The 25,435-nt window shown below is 30.8% G+C and overlaps 1 protein-coding gene across 1 annotated transcript; it reads right to left on the bottom strand.

Annotated features, from left to right (window-relative positions):
- Positions 1 to 4,761: 4,761 nt before the first annotated feature.
- On the bottom strand, positions 4,762 to 25,043 carry LOC143079294 (carbohydrate sulfotransferase 15-like). The gene is made up of 7 exons (XM_076254544.1): positions 24,577 to 25,043; positions 15,764 to 15,998; positions 14,623 to 14,730; positions 12,096 to 12,246; positions 11,253 to 11,406; positions 6,516 to 6,663; positions 4,762 to 5,056 (listed from the first exon to the last, which is right to left on the bottom strand). The coding sequence occupies exons 1-7, from the start codon at positions 24,772 to 24,774 to the stop codon at positions 4,866 to 4,868; spliced, it is 1,185 nt and encodes a 394-aa protein (XP_076110659.1). The 5' UTR covers positions 24,775 to 25,043; the 3' UTR covers positions 4,762 to 4,865.
- Positions 25,044 to 25,435: the final 392 nt, after the last annotated feature.

The following is a 25,435-nucleotide window of genomic DNA, read 5'->3' as shown; positions in this document are numbered from 1 at the left end:
ATCAAACTTTTAACAACAAACGAAATGATTTCAGTCTCCCAATTTTAATCTTTCCATTTCTATGTAGCTTTATTAATGAAGCGCCTGCATAGGGAGTTGATACTGTATTCCAATGTTTGAATTTCCAACCTTGAGTCTTTGCTGTTGTACAAGCTACTAATAAAAAATCCAAGTGATAAAGCTCAAATCGTTCTTTCGAAAAGTTTATGTTAACCATAAAAGTGGTTGATCATTATGGAAGATCTGTTTTACAGATGACAACATATATGTCCCGTCTGCCGTAAATCGACCTACTGGAGTAGACTTATCAATGGATATGTACTTACATGAACCAACGAAGAGTGTCACATTTTTAAGCAGGATCTTCTTACTCTCCCAGACAACCTGATGTTTCCCAAGATTTATGTTGGGGTTAGTGTTATTCCGTCTTTTATTTACTATGTTGTGATTTGTATATTGTCTTTTGTCTTTTTATCCTTTTTGTTTCTCACCATGTCGTTGTCAGTCTGTTTTAAACTAATGAGTTTGAATATCCCTTTTATCGTGGTCCCTTTTGTGGTAAATGTTAGAGAATGGGTACATATTGGTTCGTCTGGTTTCATCCATTTGTCATATATGCAAACAGATGAAACTACTTACAAACCAGATAAATTAAAATCTGCGCAAATATATTATTAATCTAAGTATCCTAATTTTTCCCTTTCCTAAATACCATCAACGCTGTCCGAATTGAGTGACCAGTTTCTGAATTCAACCAATATAAAATCTCAGAAAATGAATGTTCGTGTTGTTATACGTTTTTGTTTGTTTGGGGTTGGGTTTTTATCGGGGGGATAACAGGGAGGGGAACTCGCACCGAAATTCGTTGGATATATTTATTTCGTTTTGATAAAATAGTTTTAAAATGACACTTAAGTGAAAATAAGTAAAAAAAAACAAGTAAACGAAACCCTATGGTACAACTAATAACGACTGAACACTAATTATAAATGCCATCATAAAATAAAAAATAATTAGTTTGTCCGCAGGTCCGGTGTATACCTAACTGTGGAAAGGTGAACCTGTTGACAAAATAACTGTTTATCTTTGAATTAATGTGATCAAATGGCACTCGCCATCTGACTTTTATATGCCTTTGATGTATAATCAAATGACAATTATTGCGTTGCATATATAGTATAAATACAACGCTAACGTCCGCGTCCTGCTATAGGAAAGCTTAATAATCTTCCAATCAAAATTCAAAATAAAATATAAAAAATTGAATGATAAACACGTCTTAAATATGAAATATGTGTACACAATAGTGTCCGTTGTTTAGGTGCAGTTCTGTATTCGATCATTTATATCCCTTCTGCAGAATGTTAATGTTAATTGTCGGCCATCAGACAGCCCAGATATTCATCTGTTAGATACGTAAATGTTAGATAAAAGGTACTATGATATTTTATCAAAATGTTACTGGTTTTGAAAGGTTCGTGATGCAAAGCATCCAATAAGTGCTATGTCGTATCGTTTCGAATATCATCGTGTGTCTCAGTCTCTTCTTATGTTATATGTATTGGTTGGTATTTTGTCATTTTCTTTTATGTCATGATGTTGTCGGTTTTTCAAATAATTTGTGATTATTTTTTATTGTCTCTTTTGTGTCGTATACCACTTTTTTTATCTGATTATCATGTGACCGGATTTTTCATCGACTTTACACTTGTTGAGTCTATTTGAAACTCATCAAAGATACCAGGCTTATAATTCGCCGTTTTAGAATCTAATGCATCATGGGTAAAGTTTCAAAACTGTACACCAAAACGTCCTGATTGGTTGAAAGTGTCATAAACAATTGAAATTTAACCAATGACGTGACGTTATTTTCATTTTTGGGTACGAACAATGAAACTATCCAAAGTCCTTTAGATTCTGAAAGGCCAATTTTGTGCGCTAGATTCGCGTTTGGTCAACATAAGGGTATTCAATGAAGCCAATTAAGACAGTCTGAAAGACCAAACTAAATTCGACTTGTGTATCAAAAACCAAAAAAATCAAAAACCTGTACCAAAAAACAGAATATCATCTTGATGTTTCAAGTATACGTATTTGCAGTCAGTTCGGTCCAAAGCGTAATAGTATACATGTATGTATGTGTTACCATGACATATTCTTTATAGTTACTATGACCAATTACTCAGTTTGACTGGATACATGTCCAGGTTTAATTTGAACGTGACTGCAATACCATTTTGAAGAACGCAAATAAATCTCTGAAAACCAGGACAAGGGTTGTATGCCATGCTTGAATGCTGTAATTATAGACCAAAGTTTATTCTTTAAAACCTAGAAACTGTATAAGACTGTTGCCCTTCAAATGTTGTACTTGATGTTGTCGTAGTGTACGTGTTATTTTAATTCAAAAACATTTTGTCGATGCTGATAGACTAACTGATAGCACCAAGTACTGTAAACCAACTATTTTTTGCGAGAGATTTATTTTCGCAACTTTCGCAAGTAGAAACATTATGCGAATATCAATCGTCACGAATATGAAAAAACATGGATATTATTCCTTATTTAACTACATGACACAAATTTGAATATCGCGAAATTAAATCGCCGTGAAAGGGGATAGTAAAGGCTAAACACGAAATAAGGTATCCGCGATGATAAGTTGGTTTACAGTATATCATCTAGTTAGTTGTCAGTGATTTGGTATGACGAATAAAATGTGTTTTAATTCTTCATTGGTGAATGAATAAATTAAACTAAGGTTTCAACCTTTGGTGATTTCGCTATTCAGTGAATGTCCCTTTGATCACGTAGCTCTTCAAATGTTTATGTCTTATACTATCCTAAGCTTTCAGTGTTTGGATTTAAGCGTTCTTATATCTATCTAAAAAATTCAGTCCAGAAAAGTGTTTAGAATGCAGGAAATGGTAAACGTGCTTCTCCGTTTGTAGCATTCGACGTGTTGACCAGAAGAGAGGGGTGAAAGATACCAAAAGATGGACATTCAAACTAAAAACGCCATGACTAAAAAAAAAGAAGACAAACAATAGTATTCGAAGCACTAAATAAAAAACAGCACGACCCTAACCAACAACTGGGGTTGATCTCATTTGCTCTGAAAGATTAGGCAGATCCTGTTTCATATGTTGCCCCCGTCGTGTCTGTTTTACCTTCGTTTAATATCTTCCTTGTAAGCACCAACCCTATATCGAGGAAATTATGATAGGAAGTACGTGATTTGGAATATTTTATTAACTAGTTGAGAGATATAACTCCATTTGCATTCGCTGTGTGATTCCCACAGTACACAGAAATTAAAAATTAACAATATACTTTTCTTACTTAAAAGTTTGTTTTAAATTAAACTACATAACTCACTAATCACTACTAAAACGTAAAATCACAAAAAATCTGAACTCCGAGGAAATCTGAACGGAAAGTCCCTAATCAAATGGCAAAATCAAAGGATAAAACACATCAAACGGATGGACAACAAATGTCATATTCCTGACTTGCTACAGGCATTTTCAAATGTAGAAAATGGTGGATTGAACCTGGTTTTATATATGTCTACTTAGTCGCACAGCAACATAGCAAACTAAATATATACCGTAAACGAACAAGATGCAATAACATCTCAAAGTAAGAAAACTTATCATTAATTCAGCACAACGAATGGACTTTGGCACTGTTGGTCGTTCAGTTAACATATTTATGAGTATGTCATTTTATAGTTTCTTTATTTTTTATGAAAAATACTGACACCAACGAAGATCATTTGTCTTCCAGAAATACTTTCATTGTATATTATACTATTTTATCTTTTTCGTAACTATTTTTTGTCAGTATCTATGAATCCACCATGTTTTTCATATAAACATTCCTGTACCGAGTCAGGAATGAGAAAGTTGTTAACCATTCGTTTGATGTGATGATTGATTTTGATCTTGCCATTTGCTTACAGACTTCCCGCTAAATATATTTCTGTATTTTTGTTATTTTACTTTTTGTAGACGTAGTTACCACTGTTTTTGTAAAGTATCATTTCCCTGTGATCCGATACTTTTAAGGTTACATGATTGGGGTTTTTTTCGTAAAGATTATTTGTTAAACGTCCTGTGATACTTATAGTCAGTGATCAGTCTTACAAAGACATCGGAACGTTGTAAAAAATAATATAGTACACAATAAATAAATACCATATACGTTTAAAATAATAACAACAACACCAGTAATAAGTTAAAATCAAATACAAGTATTAAATCATATATTATTTACATTGGGGGAAGGTATTGTTTAGTTACTGCGATGGTAATTAATTCGCTTGCCGTTTTTACTCGCTAGCATACTGTTTACAACATTTATATTTTTGCAGATACACAGTGTTCGCAAAGTATGCTGTAAGTCTATCAAAATAATTGAGTTTTGGATGTCTAGGTATCCAGTCAGGCATCGTTTGTTCCAACAACCCATAAAAGAGCCTACTGACATATATCCTCGTTTGGAAGATACATAAGTTATCACTAGAAAGTCTATAAGGCTTTTGGGAATTTCAGATGCAGGTATTCAAGGGTAATTTCCCAATGCTAACCCATAGTAAGTAACTTAAGTTGAGGATAACGAACTACATTGTTCATACATGCGTTATGCCACAATGTCATTCTAATTAATTGACAATGGTTGTTGAAGAAGATGCTTATACACATAAACACATTATTCATTTAGTTTTTTAAGATTTGTGGTGAGAAAAGTAACAATCAATTAACAAAGAAACTTTATTATATATATAAAAATAAAAACATTGTGTCAAATAAATAATAAAATCTTAACAAACAAATTTAACATTTCTTCGTAAGTACCCTGAGTTATGTTTCGTGCCAGGTGTAATCTTTGTTTTGTAACAGCATTGACAAATTATGGTTAAACGGACCGTAAAACTGGGATAAAAGTTTATGTGTCTTATTGTACATTGGCTCAAATGAAATCCCCCTGCTTTGTCTTGTGTTCGAGGGAGTTTGCTGCAACATTCGCTTCATAACATCCTCCGACACCATGTCTAAAATACAAAGCATATGTCATTATAACAGAATGAATTTGTTTTAATGATTGACAGGTTATTAAAGCTTGAGCTCTTGATAAAAAATGATAATGCTCTTTTAACTTTATGTGTTTTGTTCCGCAATATTGTGTAAATAGCCCCAAGAGGAATGCGCCCTACCTCACAACCATGTGTATGGCGTCAATAGGTCAATGTCTGCAAAATTTTTATAAGTGATGAAAAGTGTATTAAATTCCCTTGTTCGGACTTTACCTCAAATCTTTAAAAATCTTGTTAGTTAAAGCACTTTCAAATTTCAATATAAAAACTGGCAGTTGCGGACTTTGTATTTCGTTAAAATACAAAGCAAATAAACTCATTATAGATACCAGGATGAAGTTTTGTAATTACGCCAGATGCGAGTTTCGCCTACAAAAGACTTATTAGTGACGCTCGAATTAAAAAAAGTTAAAAAAGCCATAAAAAGATCAAAGTTGAAGAACTTTGTGGACCAAAATTTATAAATGTTTTGCCAAATACAGCTAAGGTAATCTATTCCGGAGGTAGAAAAGTCTTAGTATTTCAAAATTTTAAAAGTTTTATAAAAAGTGAATTTATAAATATGACCATATCAATGATAATTCGTGTCAGCACAGAAGTGCTGTTTACTGGGTTGGTGATACCCTAGGGAAATTAAAACATCGACCCAGTGGTTGGTTGTAAATAAACTCATCATAGATACCAGAATTAAGTTTTGTATTTACACCAGTCGCGCGTTTCGTCTACAAAAGACTCATCAGCGACGCTCGAATTCAAAAGAGTTTAAAAAACGAATTTCTTTTGACAATTTTAAATACACTTTTTACACATATTTTTTGTTGATAGGTTAATCTTAAACTTTCAAGTATTAAATGTTTCTGTTTATATTGCAAAAAGGCACCAGTCGTATACCGCTGTTCAATAGTCATAATTAAATTGAGAAAAATCATAGCCGGGTATCGAAAGAAACCCATCAAATATAAGAGGAAAACAACGGTACAACAGAAACACTGAACTGCAACAAATTCCATCATATAAAGGAACGGGCTGTCTTCTTATAACATTATATGACTACATGTCGTCTTATAACATTATATGACTACATGTCTACTTATAACATGATATGACTACATGTCTTCTTATAACACGAAAATAAAATGTGTTATATAAAGATAATGATACTTGGAAAAAAAGTTATTTTTGCAACATGCCTAAATGGATACTCAGAAAAAGATACCTGATCTGCATTAACACATAAGAAATTAATATGACCTCAGATGTGGTAGTTTGATTAATGTTTTAAATTAAATTTTAATTTATTTTGCCTTTTGATGGATCCAAAAGAACTAAGATTGCGGTCGTATTTTGCAATTTGCAAGTAGTATATTTGAGGGTTTTTTTTTATATATATGTATACATGTATTGGTTTGATACTTACCCATATCTAAGAAATTGAAAATATCTTCAAGAACTTTCTTTGTGTTGGATACATAGTCTTCCATCCGTACAAAATACAGTTGATCACGGGTAAAAACTTTAAGCCACTCTTGAATGAAGACGGAATACGCACCAATTCGCAATCTTATCTGAAATTGAACATATTACTATAAGTATTGTATGGCTGTTGTTTGTTGCTTCTTTTACCTCCAAGTTAATAATGAGCTCAATAAAAGATGATCTACATTAAAATAAATCCTAGGTAAAATGATCCAAAATATACTAGTATTGATTTGAAAACCTACAAGAATCAACGCGTCCAAATGAAATATCAGAAACTTTTACATATGGTTGGGTATCATGTATAAGAGAAGTGAAAGATGAAAAAGGGATATTTTAACTCGAAAACAATCTGACAAAGCCATTGTAAAGAACGAAAAGTCAAACTGAACATAAAAACCTACACACTGAGCAACACGAATCCCTCCCAAAACCGGGGTGATGGGTGATCAGGGAGATAAGCATATCCTGCTCCACATTCTACACCCGTCGTCGAGTCGGAAACGACTAGTATTTAAAACTATTCAAAGAATTTCAATCAATTATTGCAGCACTTGGTGTTTTTTGTTGATAACATTGGGTAAAATTATATCCGCTTGAGGGTATAGTAGAGCTTACAAATAATTCAATCTCCAATAAACTACAGTACACAATAAACATCGTGAACTATTTCGAATCGTACATAAAAAGTAGTTTAAACATTTCAAATGCACTCTTTTTCTGTCGCTTTAATGATTTACTAATTAAAAATGTTTATCAAAATAAGTGATTTGTTGCATTGTCCAATTGTTTAAACCAAAACCACAAAATGTTTTTGAGACTTAACCATCTAAGGGGAGACAAATCTGATAGTTAAAGTTTTATACTGGAATGATAGTGAAATTTTTATTGTATTACTTGTAGAAACAAAATGTGTTCGGTGACAGCATTTTTTTATTTTTATTTTCTAATAGCATACATACATTGTACAATCCTTATATATATATCTTATCATTTATTTTTACAAAATTACGTTTATCTCATAGTTTTCTTTTATAAGACGAAATTTTTTTTTTTTTTTTCAAGAACAAGCTATTCAAGTTTGTACGACTTGTAGCGTGAAACATTGCTCTGTGACCCATACTTTTTATTATAATAAAAAAAAAACAAGAAAAAACGTAAACTTCTATTTGATAAAGTTGATGAATACTTTACCTGAGGAAATATAGACCGATGATGGACACTACATACGAGACGTCATTAATGAAAGTGGAATAGTGAAATTAAATTCATTTAAGAAGCCATTATGGTTCAGTTTTGTCAAAATAAGCAAAGAAATATTGCAAGTGAATAAATTTACCTCATTTAATCCGTATTCATGTAAAATTCTACTGAACCTCTTAGCTAGAGATGAACTAAGCGTGTCCAGCTAGTAAAGGGAAATAATGTCAACATTGAAAGTGAAAAGGGGTAAAACATTTAATTGACCGATTCGATCTACAAAAACTCATTATTATACAGGTAAAAATGATTATCAAAATATTTTAAAGCCATCATATAAAATCAAACAGACTTAGGAACATACAATTGCACAAGTTCGCTATCTATTTATAACTTTGTTAATGTTAACAACTGGTTTTATAACTGTCGACAACTCTCGGAAGGTAACCTCAATGGTTAATTAGATAACTTCTAGACTAAAATACACAAAATGCTGATACACAATTTCACGTTTATTCATCGTAAGTTCTTTATTTTAGATTTTTTTTATTTTGATATATGTTTAAGTATGTTATTATAAGTCGAATGTGAGAATTTGATTAAAATCGGTGGACATGAATATATTGACTCTTCAAGAGAAAAAAATAAATGTGACTTTACACAAATAAAAATTTAAAGTAAAACATGCAAATAATAAAGCTGATTTAACTGTGGCTCGTACTTCAGAATGGTTATTGCAAAGTTCGATAATGTTCTACACGGATAATTTATTAGCCAATAGACTAGCAGAGGTTGTACAAAATGAGGACAATATCCTAAGTATTGAGTAATCTTAAATAATATCCAGTTTTCGTTTCGAGTTTGTTTCGTGTGAAGATATTAAAACTATTTTTGAAAGTGTCATTAAAAAGATGGTTTATATTTATGACGTACTAACCTCTCGTACTGCGCAAAATACATAAAAGCTCAGTTTAGGTGTAATACCATCAAATCATAGAACGTCAAATCCAGTTGCAAACGAAAAATGGTTGAAAAAAATATTCCCTTAAATTGGCAGTTGTTGGAAATTAATTCTACATTCTTGGTGTTTCTATAGAATATTTTGGAAACTTGAGGTTAAATGGTTACTAAAGTTTGCACACAGATAGAAAATAGGTGAAAACTTGATTGGTTATCTTCCAGTGATGTTTTTTTTCTTATATGCAATGAAATGAAAGAATTTTTTTCAAATATTACTTGACAAGATAAAACATTAACTCATACCAAGTATTTCTTAAATTGAAACAAAGATACCTTCTTCACAATTTTTTGAAAAGTGTAATTTCAACAAAGACTAATAGGGAAAAATCAATGGTGGTATTGCACCTTTAGCATACTCTGCAAAGGATATATATGTATATCGGCAGACTACAGTACTGTAAGTTTTCTAACAAGCTACAGGTTGTAACAATACCAATTTCAACATTCGTCAATGAATTTACCACTTATTTTTTGTGTAGGTCGTATTGGTCAATCTTTACACTTTTATTTAATGTTTTGTAAACTGTTGATTGTCCTTTCGATTTATTTTTAGGGGGACAAAAAATTATGCTGGTTCATTTACATGATATATGTGGCAAGTAACTGCAAGAAACAAGATCTATCAAAATTTGGCCAAAAATTTAGTCAAAACTAAGATTTTCGTCATGAGAGTGCACGATGAAACTTCATCTGATCTATAGTTAGTCAATCAAGCCTATATCACACACCTGCTGATAAAACGCCCATCAAATAAATAGCATTAGCTGGTGATACGGCACCTTCTTAATAAATTTGATTTGCCTCACTTTGTACAGAATGCTGATAAGTTTTCAGATCTAGAGACAATTTAAAAATTGGCGATTACAAAATATAAACAGTTGCACCTCCACAACCACTGAAATATTACATTAAACTAAAGGGACACTGGCTGTTAAATTCATATTCACCGATTTTACTCATATTTGATTTATAACAATGTTAAGCATTTATACATAATATTATAAAAAAGTATATAATATGAAAGTTCGTTTAGTGTGTATTATGTAAGAAAATCTTTTTCTTGGTATAATGCAGAACATTTGTGTATCATAACAGAATATGTTGATAGTACCTCAGTTGGCAATACTGTAATGTCTCAAATGTTTAGTAAATATATTGAACAGTGGCAATGCAATTCATTACAGCCAAAGAAAGCTTTATCTGGTAAAGGTGGTAACAAGCTTTGTACATACTACATGTGTTTAAGAACTATATTGAAGCGGACACTTATTGTAAAAATCCAATGCCATTTTCCCAAACGAGTTCTTTTGTAAAATTTCAATGTCGTGTAGCGCCACTAAGAATTGAAACGGGGATATTTGAAAAAATAATTTTAAAAGATCGTGTCTGTGATAATTGTATATATATTTTAAAAGATGAACCCCATGTTATTTTATCGTGTTCTTTATATTGTTGATTTTTGAAGAAAAACAATATTGATGAAGAAACACATTCTAATAGTGATTTTATGTCTTTTGATGATTAACAGATATTAATGTTTTTTTTTATATTATAGTCTCTTATAATTCTGTACAGAATGGCTCTCTTTTTATATCTATTTATTTTTACACTATATGTAATCTTGTATTACATATTATTGACAGAAGAAACTATTGAATTGAATTGAATTGTATTTTAGTCAGACACCACCTAATTAATTGTCGAGTTGACCCCCGAAGACCTCTGATTGACGTATAAGCGATATAAACATAAATATAGATATCAAACTCGTATATTTGGATTTTTCTACGTTTGTTTAATTTCATATTATAAATTACAAATATATGTTAATCATCATGTTTACCTGTATAAGAATGATTTTGTGAATCAAATCAGTCAAACAAGTGATTCCCCTTTGTTTCACTTTCAATGTTGACATTCTTTTTCCTTAAATAATTGAACACAAACAATACGTGCAGAGAACACGTTACTAAGTTAAAAAAAATTGTGTCTTATCCATTTGTAATTTTTGAACAATGAAATATGTTAAAACTAATGCAAACGGTATCCATCTCTAGCTATTAGATTAAATTGAAGTTTACATTTATACAGATTCAATATGGTCAAATTATTGCAAGTGAATAACTCAAATACATATACCTTTTCTACTATTTTATAGAATTATATTAAAATTCATAATCTAATAAATTTCATAATTTTCTAAGCTGGCCTTGTTGGCTTCACCTCTTAATCTTTTTAAATAAAATGAAGGAATTCAAAAATCTTCAGAATTTTAAATGATATAATTGTTTATGCTAATCGTAGCAATTACCACATACTAGTTGAATTTGGTTTTCCTAGTACAAATATACAAGAGTTATTCCTCGTTATACATATTGAATCGTTTTACAGAAACGATACGTCAAATGAATTTGTTAGAATAAATAAATTGACTCTTTCATAATTCATATATTTGTACCTTCGATTTTCTGGCTAAATTGAAGTCCTGGAAACATTCTCGTGGCGATTTGAGTTTTAAACACGATTTGTAGAGCTTAATGACATGTTTAACCTTTTTATGGAATTCGTGTGCTGTATTTTGACCATTTATGAACAAATAGTCGGAATATAATCTACAAAAATAAACATTTAAAATAAGTATTATACACAGGACAACAATCTTATTCTTTAAATCACAACAGTTTAATGATGGTTAGCATTGAGTTAATGTTTTACAGCGACACTTGTACAATATCCTAAGATCTCAAAAATTACGACGGAGATTGGTATTTGAAACGTTCAATGTAAAACATCGACTTGTGTATGACACCTTTCCTCTTGTTTATTTCCAGCAATTCAAAACTTTTAACTGTCCACAGTCAGTCAAACTATGATTAAAACAAATTCAGGTAATAAGCCCATTACTTTTTTTGTCCTTGTATTACTGTTTTAAAGAAATCAAAACTGTGAAAGCTTTTTTAGGGAAACTAACCATTTAGGAAACTGAATGGCCATTATAGAGAAGCAAATTGGGGTACAATTTGGACTAAAAAATTGTTTTTAATAATTTAAACAAGTACATGAACAAGTATTTTTTTTTTTTATAATATAAATTGTTTGTCTAAACTGTCCGAAGGGTGTTGATCGTCGGTCATAATAATTTTTAAGACTTCGAAGTAAGTTTGTTTCTTTGTATATATATTCATAATACCATTCGTCGTCTTTTTCTTTCTTTTTTTTTTGTACATTTTTTATTATAAAATTTTGATAATTATGCTCTTTAGCTATTTGGCAATCATGTATAACTTGCTAATTTGTTTACCTTTCAACTGGATCTCTCATCATAACAATCAGTTTCATGCATGGATTTAGCTGATGCACAAAATCCTGCGTATAATATTCTGGGCCCACAGAAAAACTATTGATATAGGAATAGACATCATTGTCCCAAATCGTAGATGGACTAAAGTCAGCTGAAAAAATGAACATTAAAATCATATAATCACGCTTTATTCAAAGGTATCACCAGCCACATAGTAGGCACTTTGGTGTTGCCTTGAATATCAATTATATGGTCAATATTATAAATTAACTGTTTGCAAAAAGTATGATTATTCGAAATTGAAAGGATTTTTATCCCAGGTATAGATTACTTAAGCCGTATTTGGCGCACCTTTTTGGATTTTTGGGTTCTCAATGCTCTTCAATTTTATTCTTGTTTGGCTTTTTTACTTTTTTTATATGATCGTCACTGAATAGTCTTATGTAGACGAAACGCTCGTCATTTGTATCAAATTATAAGCCTGGGGCCTGTTTATCGATACTGTCCTAAGTTCCGTCCTAAGAATTTCTTAGGACAGAATTTAGGATAAAGTTAGGACCGACTTACGACACATCTCAGCATGCACATCGAAGCTATCTTAGGAATATCTTAGCTAGGACGTCCTAGCCGATGTCCTAAGTATTGGCGGAAAAGAAAATACAAATTAGATATAAAGAAATAAAATATGATCTTATTTTATCAATAATTTTGTTTTCTTAAATATAGTTAATTAGAATCTAACCATAAGTGTTACATTACAGATAATAAATGATTATTGTATAATATTTATAGATTTAAACTGTATATAACAAAACATAAGACAAAAGTTATAACAATGTATTATATAAGATTTTAAAAAAATAATTATAAACTATGGGTGGTGTTCTCGAAAGTATCCTAAGATTATTCCTAAGACATATCTTTGACCAATTTTAGAATGGGTTAGGATCATCTTAGAACAGTCTTAAGTTGTTTCTCGAAGCTATCTCAGACGAATCTTACTGTATGTTAAGACGTAATAAAAAATATCCTTAGTCGGAAGTTTAAATCGTTAAAGTTATTTTTTTTTTATATATATAATCGGTAAAAATCATTACATGTTTTGAGTGAGTTGAATTCGAAGTGTCAAAATTTCAATATTTAACAGTTCAAAGACAAATCTCGTGCATTTTTTCATATAAATACGGAGAATTTTAATACTGGTAAAACAATAATACGTGTGAACATGTACAAAAGAAGAAATTGAATATATTCTAAAGTTAGGACCATCCTAAGACCATCTTAAGACACCTAAATTGATATTCTAAAGTTAGGACAATTTCTAGGATTTTCCTAAGTGGAGACATGTTTGATAGACACACCAAACAGCAAGGTATAAAGAGCAACGAAATGACAAGAGTGAAACAATTCAAACAGGAAAACCAAAGGTCTAATCTATATAAAAAAACGATAAATGACAAAAATTGACAAACCGCATCGACAAACTACAGTAACTACAATTGAACAAACGGATCCTGGCGTGTGGTAAGTGCAAACAAATGCAGCGGGTTTAAACGTGTTTACAGTCGCTAACCTTTATCTAACCTTTGTTTTATCTTTTTCCATTCCATGTTTTGCCCTTCCTTGTCATTCAAAGTTTTTTTTCCTTATTTATATATATATATATATATATATATATATATATATATATATATATATATATATATATATCTAATTTGAAAACACTTCCCGTACGTTTGGGAATCAAATTTAATATATATATTATAATTGTAAGTTTAAATCATTACCTAAACACTCAGAAATACATTTCTATAATCCAGCTAGTTTGTGAAACAACTTTTGATTATATAGTATAAGAAAAAAGTAAAGGGAAAACATTGTGTCTGCTATAAGACACTCATCATGACTGTGTCGTGAATGTGTACAAACACGAAATGCCATAATAAAAAAAACTGACACTAGGACGACGACCATTTAAAGCCAGAAAAATTAACGTTGAATGATATCACATAGAGTAAATACAAATTCCAAAGAAATAATTATGAAAATCTATCTCAAAGACGATATAAGATAGTATGAGCAAGATTGGACTGGCAAAAATACAACCTTGTAACTATTGACAAATCAGGCAAATTTTCTTTAAATAAAGCGATAATTTTGTAGAAGCATAAAGTAAAATCACAAAAATACTGAACTCAGAGGAAAATCAATTCGGAAAGTCTTGTAAGTTGAATCGCACATATTCATATTTCAAAAGTGCTAAATTTGCATTTTCTAAAAGCATGTCATCTGATTTAAAGTACAAAGGTCTTGGGATATCCCAATCATTTTCTTGAATTATATTAATCAATCGCATATCTTTGATCATCAGACGTCCTTGTGGACTATTTACAGTCAAGCAACATCAGAATCGACGGAGCTATGTATGATACAGATTTCCGTGTGAATGACGCTTGTTTCTGGAATAAGTTGCACCTTTTACTCTCAATAGCAAAGTTTTACAGAAACGAATCTAACCCAAACATACCGGATATTGCATGAGAGTGTCCTTCAGAAGTCTCGAGTGTGGTAGCTAACTCATCAAACATTTGTGTGTAGAGGTGAAGGCCAAAGGGCTTGTCTGGTGAATATTTCTCTATAAGAAGTGGGAAAAATAACAAATTTTTAAAGTACATATGGAATGAATGTGATACACTATGATATTATTATTTTTTACTATCGATTAGTAGGTGAAAGTTATACGGGTATAATGTAAGAAGATGTTTACTGAAATCATTTTTACATGTAATATACTTTCTTCGTGTTTCTTCAACTTATGAGTTTGAATGTCCCTTTGGTATCGTTCGCCTCTCTTTTACTTCTATTGATTTCTGTTGCTTTTGATTGTGTGGTCGTATCATGTGTGAATAACTTAAAGAAATAAACAAGTCTCATACGACTTCCTTTTGACATTTGCAAGTTCGTCACAATCTTTATTATTCCTATCACTTATTTCATATTTTGATGTATCCACCTCGCTGGTCTCGTGATCGTGTGCTCACTTCCAGTGCATGAGACCGTGAATCCATCCCCGGTCAGCTCCAATCAAATTATTGAAAATTAGTTCTACTTATCAACGTTTTTCCACTAAGCACGAGGCATTTTGGTTTTTGTCTTGACTTGTCGGCTCGGAGTGAGAACAATGTATAAAAGGGTAGCGTGTATTACTATGGAGTAATATTCATCATAAACTAGCTATTTACCAATATGGCTCGGAGGTGTATTGTGTGTTTTATATTGTTGTTTTTTTCTGATTAAATGGTTTGTTTAATGCATCGTAGTTTACTTTCATAAATTGTTACCTGGATGTAGAGTTGTCTCATTAGCACTCATACCACATCTTCTATTATCTGCACTTACCACCATCTCTTTTAGCTGAGCGTTCGATTTTATACCTTTTTTATTATTAAAAATAGGTATTTCATATGTCACAAAAATGGAAGCTGTGTACGATAAATTATGTTTTGATTGCAGGTGTTTTGTTAGTAGGAAAAGAATACACTGTTGTTTTCTAGTCTGGTGGCGACGTTGATATGCGTCTTATTAGTTCAGTATGCCATTTTTTAATTTTTAATCACTTCAATGCAATTCAACCAAAACATTATACAAGTAGTTAAATGATACAATACCTATTTGAACTGTTGAATTTCGCCGAAAAAGAGGCATAAAACGATATCTTGATAACCAATGAAGTTCCTTCATTTTAGACGGTATAAATTCTGGATGATGTTTCATTCGTTCGAATAGATCTGTTGTTCCACATTTTGGAAAACCTATTACCAGAAAGTAGGGCAGACAACGTAATGTTCCTTCTCTATGATAACAGGGACTCTTGTACTGACTATTCCACAATTTCTGTGTTATCTGAGATTGAAAAATAATTTTAAAAAGTACGATGCAGTAATGGTACCCTATAGCTAGATGCAATCATTTGTGTTCATCTGGAAAATGAACAACTGTAAAATAAAGCAAATCAACTAATCTTCCAAAATTATGCGTCAAACATACATTTTCATTTCGTTTGAGAATTAAACACTTTTAATCATAAATTATAAATATCATCAATGTTTCAGAATAAAAAAAAAAGAAACATATATATTCAATTATTCAAATTCAGATATCCTGTATGATAATTGGTAATGTCATTTCATGACACTAATAGAATTGTGTAGTCATAAATTTGATTTATATAGCTACAGAACATTTTTTTCTGTTTGATCTAATTTACTTAATATCACACAAAAATAATAACCATTGCTTATATCTTGGTGCATTGATACTAGTATGACATCATTATGTATATGTCGTGTGGATACTAGTAATATTTGTTCTCAGACATAGTACTCTCAGATCCTTACTATGCGTCTTTTTGTTATTGGGATGTACAAGTACCCTGCCACATCCACTCTGTGTTTTGGTAGATGCATTTCTGCTTTGTAACGATCTGATGAGTTAAGCCCTATTTAACTGATTTTTATATTGTGTTCTCATATTGTTGCACCACTGTCTCAGGTTAGAGGAAGGTTTTGTCTGTCCTAAATCAGGAGCCCGTAATTCAGCGGTTGTGGTTTGATGCTGTATATCATATTTGTTTTTCGTTTATTATTTTGGGAATAATATGTATTTTATTAATTATAGAAGGTGACATATAATAATATTGTAACGATTTCAAATTTGATGGTTCCGTTTTTTCTTAAAAAAAATTACACAATTTATATCTTTCACAAACTCATAATGTATTGTTTAGTGTGTTTAAATGTCACACTGCCCACCAAGGGCATTATTTGGAACAACAGATATTCAGTCTTAGTCTTATACTTATTTTTACAGAAAAAAATATTCATGTTATATGATACAATGAATGTCTCTATTTTCGGTCACAATTATATTTGATAAAAGAAAGGGAAGAAGCTATATTTGTCGATACTCTATAAAGAAGTCTACTTGAGTGTCAAATCTACTTTTATTTGGTGAGAATTTTATTGTTTCTTAACTCTGATACTAATTGAATTCGTCAAGTATAATAGTCCTCAGGCTTTATGTATTGTCAAATCTGATGTTGGCAATTGTATATCTATTCTTTTCATGTTTTTTTTTTTTTTTTACTTTTAAAGATAGTTGCACTTATTAATGTCAAGCATTCTTTAATGGTATTTAAGCTATTAATTGATACGTCCAGTGACAAATATCTATTAAATAATTTCAGTAATATGAATTCTTGTTCCCGCTTCATACAGAATACTATACCATAAGCCATGATAAATATTAATGTACATATCAAACCATGGTTTTGCAATGAAGAAGCTATCAAAATAATTGAATTGTGCCTACAAGTAGTATTAAATCGAATGCCTAATTATACAAATTATTTAGTGGACCATGAGGTTGGAATTCACTATCTTGTGAAATCAAAAAGTTCTCAGCAGTTCAAAAGAGGGACGAAAGATACCAGAGGTACAGACAAACTCATAAATCGAAAATAAACTGACAACGCCATGGGTAAAAATGAAGAAAAAAAACAGACAGACAGACAAACAATAGTGCACATGACACAAGATATAAAACTAAAGAATAAGCAGCACGAACACCACCAAAAACTGGGGGTGATCTCATGTGCTCCGGAAAGGTAAGCAGATTCTGTTCCACATGTGGCACCCGTCGTGTTGCTCATGTTACTATAAATAATATAACAAATCTGGTAAATAGTGTAATTCGGTAGGTCACATTCATGAAAGAGATGGGGGTTGTAGTCACGACGTAAAAAACATATCTGCATTCAAATATTCCTACAAATCATCAGAACTTTTTAAAACAGATTGCTATCACTGTCATAATGTAACATTGAACATGTGGAACGCCATGTCTGTCGTATATGTAACAATATACATTATTTTGTCGTTTTTCTTCTTTATGTTTTGTACTTTGTTACTTAATAAAAATTAATTTTAGTGGTTTCTTTGTTATATTGTATTATGTAGCTATTTTGTCATTTCATGGATTACTTTATTTTTGCGACGTAGTATTTACGTTATTATCTATATATGTTGATACTTTATTATGGCATGTGCATTCATTATTATGTTTTGTGTTGTTTTTTTTATATGTTACGTATTAAAATTATTATAGAGTCCGTGCTTTTTCTTTGTATGTTGTACATGGTGTTCTTTTAATTTATCTATGCGGGATATATAAATACACAGCCACGTGCGGTTCTGATAGATACGTAAAGTCATATGCCTCGTGTAGAGGGAGTATCTTGCTCTCTATGTTTGGAAACCCTGGCAGGATCCTAGGAGGATCCGTCGGTATGCAGTTTCAGGGCGAGATTTCTTTTTTATCCAACATATATGTATCACAACTAACCAGAGACAGTCTGAATATCCCGCCTTTCGTCCCAGTAAACACCTATATTGCAAAATATATTACTTGTTTCATTGATGATTAAATCTTGTTCTGAGCATCAATGAAATATTTGCCACTGGACGTACATCAAATTGCAATTATTTCATCAATCAACCAAGCCCCTTAGCACGATCATAACTGACGGATTAAATAAATTACGCCACGAAAAATTAACTAAATTTTAACCATTTGATAATAGATCTATGTAAATTGTACTAAGATCTTTGAATACTGTTTTCATCGTTACTAACAACGATTGCATTACCAATAAATTATTACTTAACTAAATAGTTATTGCTATAAAGTTATGAAGGCACTCTGTTCTAGATCCTATATTTTGATAATGCAATATTTCATGTTTTCCTAGATTGTTTACAATGTATGACGTCTTTACATTCAATCCGTTGGATGTGCACTGATTGATCTGTTAAATTAGTCTTAGATCGTATTTTTTTTATAGTTGTCATTACTGTAGACAATGACGTCGCCGTATAATTTTAATGTTCCGGCCAAAAGACCAAACTTCAACAAGGAGTAGCGTAAAAACTAGCACGGTTGCTAAGGACTTTCTTTGCACCGATGGATTCGTCTTTCATTTGTGAATCGCGTATATCAATTTTAAAAAAAAATCTGTTGACCAACAAAATAGAAAATCTTGATAATGTAAAAATATCTGCTAATTTTGATGATTTTCCCTATGTATCCTTTGTATTTTTGGAGTGTCATGCTGTTAATTTCAACGGCTCGTATCTCAAAAACGAAAACGGTTACCCCCTTTTTTATTTTATTTTCTGGTGTAATTTTACAAGCAGAATTCATATGTGAAATTTTAAAAAAATCCATTGTGTAGTTTAATTACGTACACTTCGCCTTAGTCTACCTTACAGTAATTTCAAGTACGCTCTGGTCGTGTGTATGTTTTGTAAATGCTTGTCTGATTTGTATCGATCCTTTTCAATGCATTTTTATATTTTATAGTTGGCTCTTCTGTCGTGCTGTATATGATTGTTTCTAATATCTAAACACATTTCTAAGTAACTACATTAACTGTACCGTGATATGTCTATAACATAAACATGTTTAAGAACTAATTTAAAAGTGTTTAAGAATAAATGACTGGGGCCGTGTCAACGAAGCTGTCCTAGGACTAAGACATGTCTTAGGATGGTCTTAGGACACGTCTTAGTCCTAAGTCGGGTTAACGAAAGTCTCTTAAAATAAGATATGTCCTAAATTTGGTCCTAAAGTTAGGATATACAATTAGGTGTCTTAGGATAGTCATAAAGGTTACGTCGTCCTAAAACGTAATAAAAACAACAAATATGGCATAAACTCAATACTAAAATTACTAATACAATATTAAACTATCATTAGATAAAATTAATAAAAAAAAGTATTGTTTAATGTTTGTTAAAGATTTAATTGCATTATATTATTAATTCGTATATTTTTAACAAATTTGATTCGTTTAGGGATAGTCACATGTTAAACTATATTTTCGAAGGTAGAGAGAAAACGGTGGATAGCAAAAAGCATATTGACCGTCAAAAAGCATATTGCACGGTTATTTTTAGAATATCTAAAAACCGATATACTTTGTGACGTCATGTAATGAATTTCAGGATATTGTTTAACGTTTTGAAACAAATGATATCCGTGATCGATTATTTGACGAAAAAAAATCTTCAAATACATAAGATGTCAAAAAAAAAAAAGTAAATGAAATAACAACTAATAAGTTGTTATTGTCAAGGAAACTATGTAATATCTATAAAGTTCCAACAAACCTAAATGACGATTTTGATACAAACATGGTCGGAAATTAATAATATAACAAATATAGCCTTTGTATGAGGTCAATACAGAATATATCGACCCAAAGAAGTATATCGACCTCGGACTTCGTCCTCAGTCAATATACTTCTTTCAGGTCAATATGTCCTTGTATCAACCTCATACAAAGGCTATATTTGTATAATATTAAATTATTTCGTGCTGCCTTTTTTGAAGCCTAAACAATACTATCATCATAAGCAACATATTTTAAATAATTCAGATATGGGAAAAAGTTTACTTCTTTTTTACCTAATCCTGATTCGATACATGTAATGAAATCGAGTGGACCTAAGGACAACTAGTTTATGTACTAAAATTGTAGAACAAATATTACAAAGTTTTGTGACCATTTACTTTTTTTCGTATTAAATTCTCATATATTTTTTATCATATTTAATAACGTATTTATTAGTATTCCGTAAAAACTTTAACTTTTATTTTGCGTTAATTGTTTTCTATATAAGAGTCATCCTCCCTCTCTTTACATATAGGTTTTAAAATACAATTCAATCTATGTCATACAAATCTCTACATATATTTTCAATTCAATAAATGTGTTAGAATGGTCCTAGGACCATCGTAGTTAGGACTGTCCTAAGACAGCTTTGTTTTGCATCCTAAGACATGTCTCAGACACGTCCTAAGACCATCCTAAATAATGTCCTAAGACCTATCTTAGGACATGTCCTAGGATACTTTTATTGACACGGCCCCTGATTTCTTAGCTAAACACGATAATCGACACAGTCCTTAACATAATTTAAAACTGAGACATTTTTAATTGAGACCTAACCGTTTGAAATAAAATGCACAAACGATGTTTTTAGAATTGAGTTAAGCTTCTAAACACCATATTTACACGGTAGGTTTTTTTCAAATATGGTAACATGGACCTCCCGTCTGACATGTAGTAATACCCGTAACGAGATAGTATCATGTTGGCTGAGCAAGATATATCTAGCGCAACCAGTTATATACATTGTATATATATATATAAACAAGTCTTAATTTAAAACTACGTTCAAACCTAGTTTGATTGCGTTGGATAAAAACCGCATTTTTTTATACGTGTGCATGTAAAACAAATTTCGTTGTAGAAGGGTCTAAATACAGCATAAACAGTTCCGAAAGACCACAAAAGTGAAAAAGGATATTTGAACAAAACGCATTTGACTAACAGGTCGAACAACTGATGTTCTTAAACCCTGCTGACTGCCATTCGCGATTGCCAAATAAAATTGATCACAAGATGTAACAAAATGGACCTTAATATAAATTTAATACTAAACAGAAAACAATAAAATTGTCGACAAGATGTTATACCACAAACATAAGATGTCAATATTTTTTGTGTACACCAGATCCGGATTTCGACAATTAATGTCTCTTCAGTGATGTTAGGGATCGAAACGGTATTTGAAAGGCCATATAATTTACCCTCAATTTAAGATAGACTCTTGAATTTAAAGAGTCAATATAGGCATTGTATAAATATACAAGTAAAAAAATCATTGATTATATCAATGCACACGTACCGAAAAATTGTGTTAAAGCATGCGGAAGAATATCTCAGTACAAGAACGTCTTGCGACAATCCCGGCAAGGACCGGTAACTCTGTAATTGTTTTTGCTGCGAAATATAACTGCCAACTCATATCCAATCTTTTAGAAAAATTGATTACATGCAACTGTTATATTATTATAACAGGTCATAATATATAACAACAAACCAGTGTATACTGATTTGCATCACTACAATATAAGTATAGATTATAACATGCCCTTTTCCATATTGGCCCTGGTATCATCCCGAGACTCCCATATCGGCCTCGAGGCTTAAGCCGAGGGCCGATATGGGTCGAGGGATGATACCCGGGCCAATATGGAAAAGACATGTTATAATCTTTTTATCACATGTTTAGGTGCTGCAGAAAAGAGAAAAAAAGGTCAATTATAACAATTTAATGATACATAAAAGGTAAAATCTGATTTCTTATGTCATCCTGCAGACTTTCTTTCCTTCACTCGAGGTCGGTTATTTTTGCATTTCTTTCCTACCTGATGTATTACTTGATTTGTTTTCGTCTGGAAATGTGTGTAATATTTGCCATTGAAAGTTAAGCAAAAACAGTATCTAAATAAGTTGAATAAAAAGAGGTGTGGTATGATTGTCAATTAGACAAAAGGGTGTGGATGTAAACAACTAACTTAAAAGGTCACTGTACAACCTTTGACAATATACGTCATTACATCATTTTTTTAAAACGGTAAATGTGACATTTAGAATTAAAAATAAAGTCATTAAGAAACTCTTCTTTCGGAACAATAATATTTGTCAAATATGTTTTTCATGTTTTTCGTGTTTACAATTTTACTAGTATTTGAAAATATTGAGATTAATAAACCTTTCGAGAAATGATTTTGACTGAGAGAAAAAAAACTGCCGATAGAATCCTAAATCGTTAAGAGGATTTTAGTACATGTTTTTAAATAATATGAATGTAAGTTTGAAACAACTTTTAGTGTGTCATATATTCAAAGACATACTCTTTTAATAGAAATATCGAATCCTTGTCATTTATGAAGACTTTCACCAGAGAGCGTAGTAGCATATATCACAAAATCAGATTTAAATCAAATTGACCCTATTCGAAAATCTCTAGATGAAGAACAGCAGATAAAGCTTTGATGTATTTGTTATTTTAAAGTATTTCATAGGCTTCATCTTATAAACATTTATCATATGTAACCTTTCCTTTCAATAATAGCAACATGAATAATTACAAATTTTGTTGTTGCTAGAAATGGTACATTTGTAGGTTTCGTTTGTGGTTTAACTTTTATTTTACACATCTGAATCAATAACTTTGTCAAATCTGTATGGATATTTATCAAACTTTGATAGCCGCCTCTTTAAGAAAAAAAATCGTCGTGAACACTAAGAGCAAAATTTTAGAAATGTTCTATTTCTGTTTCCTTTGTGTTTTTTTTTTTATATGTAAGTACATACTTATACATGTACTCTTCTTAGAATCATAGAGTTAATGATACTTTGACAGCCGCCTCTTTAAGATATATGTAAGTACATACTTATACATGTACTCTTTTTAGAATCATAGAGTTAATGATACTTTGACAGCCGCCTCTTTAAGATATATGTAAGTACATACTTATACATGTACTCTTCTTAGAATCATAGAGTTAATGATACTTTGACAGAGGTTTTACATGATTTTATAGAAAAATGTTAATTTTCATGAAAATATTATGCGCCAATAACTTTTTTTTCAAATCTAAACTTCATGGAATGCTACGAAACATAGACAGAAGCTTATATTTTGAAAATAATGTAGCATATAAAAAAGTTTTCTTTATGTTAACGCATTTTACTGAAATATAGACATATATTTAGTGTTTTGCACTCTTTTACACTAACAGACTTTTAATTGAAGGAATGACATACGGGTTCGTAGAATTTTATTTCCACAAATGTTCATTCTTTTTTATTGTCATAATTATTTGTGTCAAAATGATCAGTTTCTTTTCGTCTCTTTGTGTCAGGCCTCATAATTGATATTGTGTACCCTGCAGCTTGACATAAAAATAGCTTATAAACTATATAAATTAATACATGTAACTACGTACAGAAAAAAACACACTTCTGAATACATCAGTTACGATTTAGACGATGGTCGTCCTTAATAATACAAAATCATATACCCGAAATAATACAAGAAAAAAAGGGGGGCTCTTGGTCGAGTATTTTCTTAAAAACAAAACACTTCAATCCCTTAATTACTAAAACAACAGCTACTTTTAGTTTTTTACATAACCAAGTTACTTTTAAAAATGTAGAAATGAAATTAATAATAGAGACAAAACGTTTTTGTTTAACTTTAAGTGATTAATTATATTTCCTAGATATTAATAATAAAAGTGCATATTGATTAACCATCATTAAAAAAAAAGGTCCATGTACATCATTTTGTAGTTTGAAATTTTTTAAAATGGATTTAGTTTATTATTTATCTTTTCCAGCTGACCAACTTATTCTTTTCCCTGCCAATAATCGTATAACAACTATGTTTTAAAGTTATGTATGTAAATAACTAGATGAAAATATAATTAATCATTCTGACAAAATAAATGTTTGTATACAAAACTATTTTTCATTCAACAACATTATTTTCAAAAATGTACATACCTTAATTTTACTTTCAATTCGTCTCCTACATCTATTTATAAACTCCATTTTATCCTTTTTCACACTGATGGTGCTTTGTGAAAAAGATGCAGTATTAGACATTGCATTTAGTGTCAATCTCATCTTCACAAACACATAGCAAGAAAGTATAACAAATAGATAAAAAGTAACAGTTCCTAGAAAGTACTTTCTCTTCATCTCAGTTTGTTTATATATCCATTCATATTATGTATCTAATTTAAATAATTAATCTTCATAGTTTATGCTAGTAATATATGATTTTCCATCAAATCATTTTAACACAAAATAGCTTTCATGCCGTCAACTCCAAAAAACAATTACAAAGTCCCTTCTGGCAAACTTTTAATATTTTCTCAAATATATCAATGTTTAGTGATGGTCAGAAAAGTATGTAAATCATAAGTCTAGGTATAACAAGATTCAGGCAGTTTACATTATAGTATGACATCTATGTAAGGGCAAATACATATTAATGACAGTAATTGTAATCTCTGCAAGTAATACTACAACTTCGAGGCCTAATGGGACCCAGGATCATGTCGTAAGGATGACATCTTAATGTATTGTAGTTTACATTTATGTGCATATTGTGTTAAATGTAACAAAAAAACTAATCGCCATGTACAACGAAGATTTGCGATGATTGATCCAATATTTGCAAGGATTATTTAAAACAGAATAGCAAGGGAATTATATTAACGTGAACGAACTTTTAAATACATATATATTTATTGATCACTGCACGGAAGAAATTTATAAGAAGATTTGATATTATCTAATATTTGAAAGATGTCATACACAATGGCAAGGGAAATCAAGGTGAACTTAAATATATTTA

Source organism: Mytilus galloprovincialis, chromosome 6, assembly GCF_965363235.1.
Source record: "Mytilus galloprovincialis chromosome 6, xbMytGall1.hap1.1, whole genome shotgun sequence".
NCBI classification, from domain to species: Eukaryota; Metazoa; Mollusca; class Bivalvia; order Mytilida; family Mytilidae; genus Mytilus; species Mytilus galloprovincialis.
Note: the sequence above shows the minus strand (reverse complement) of the source record. Positions and strands in the feature narration are given on the sequence as shown.

What these genes read in the sequence shown, in the direction of transcription:
- LOC143079294 (XM_076254544.1), bottom strand. Translation starts at nt 24,774, where the DNA reads ATGAAGAGAAAGTACTTTCTAGGAACTGTTACTTTTTATCTATTTGTT. An exon ending in GAATTGAAAGTAAAATTAAG is followed by an intron (nt 15,999 to 24,576) that starts GTATGTACATTT and finishes TTTCAATCTCAG; the next exon opens with ATAACACAGAAATTGTGGAA. An exon ending in TTTCAATTTCTTAGATATGG is followed by an intron (nt 5,057 to 6,515) that starts GTAAGTATCAAA and finishes TTTGTATTTTAG; the next exon opens with ACATGGTGTCGGAGGATGTT.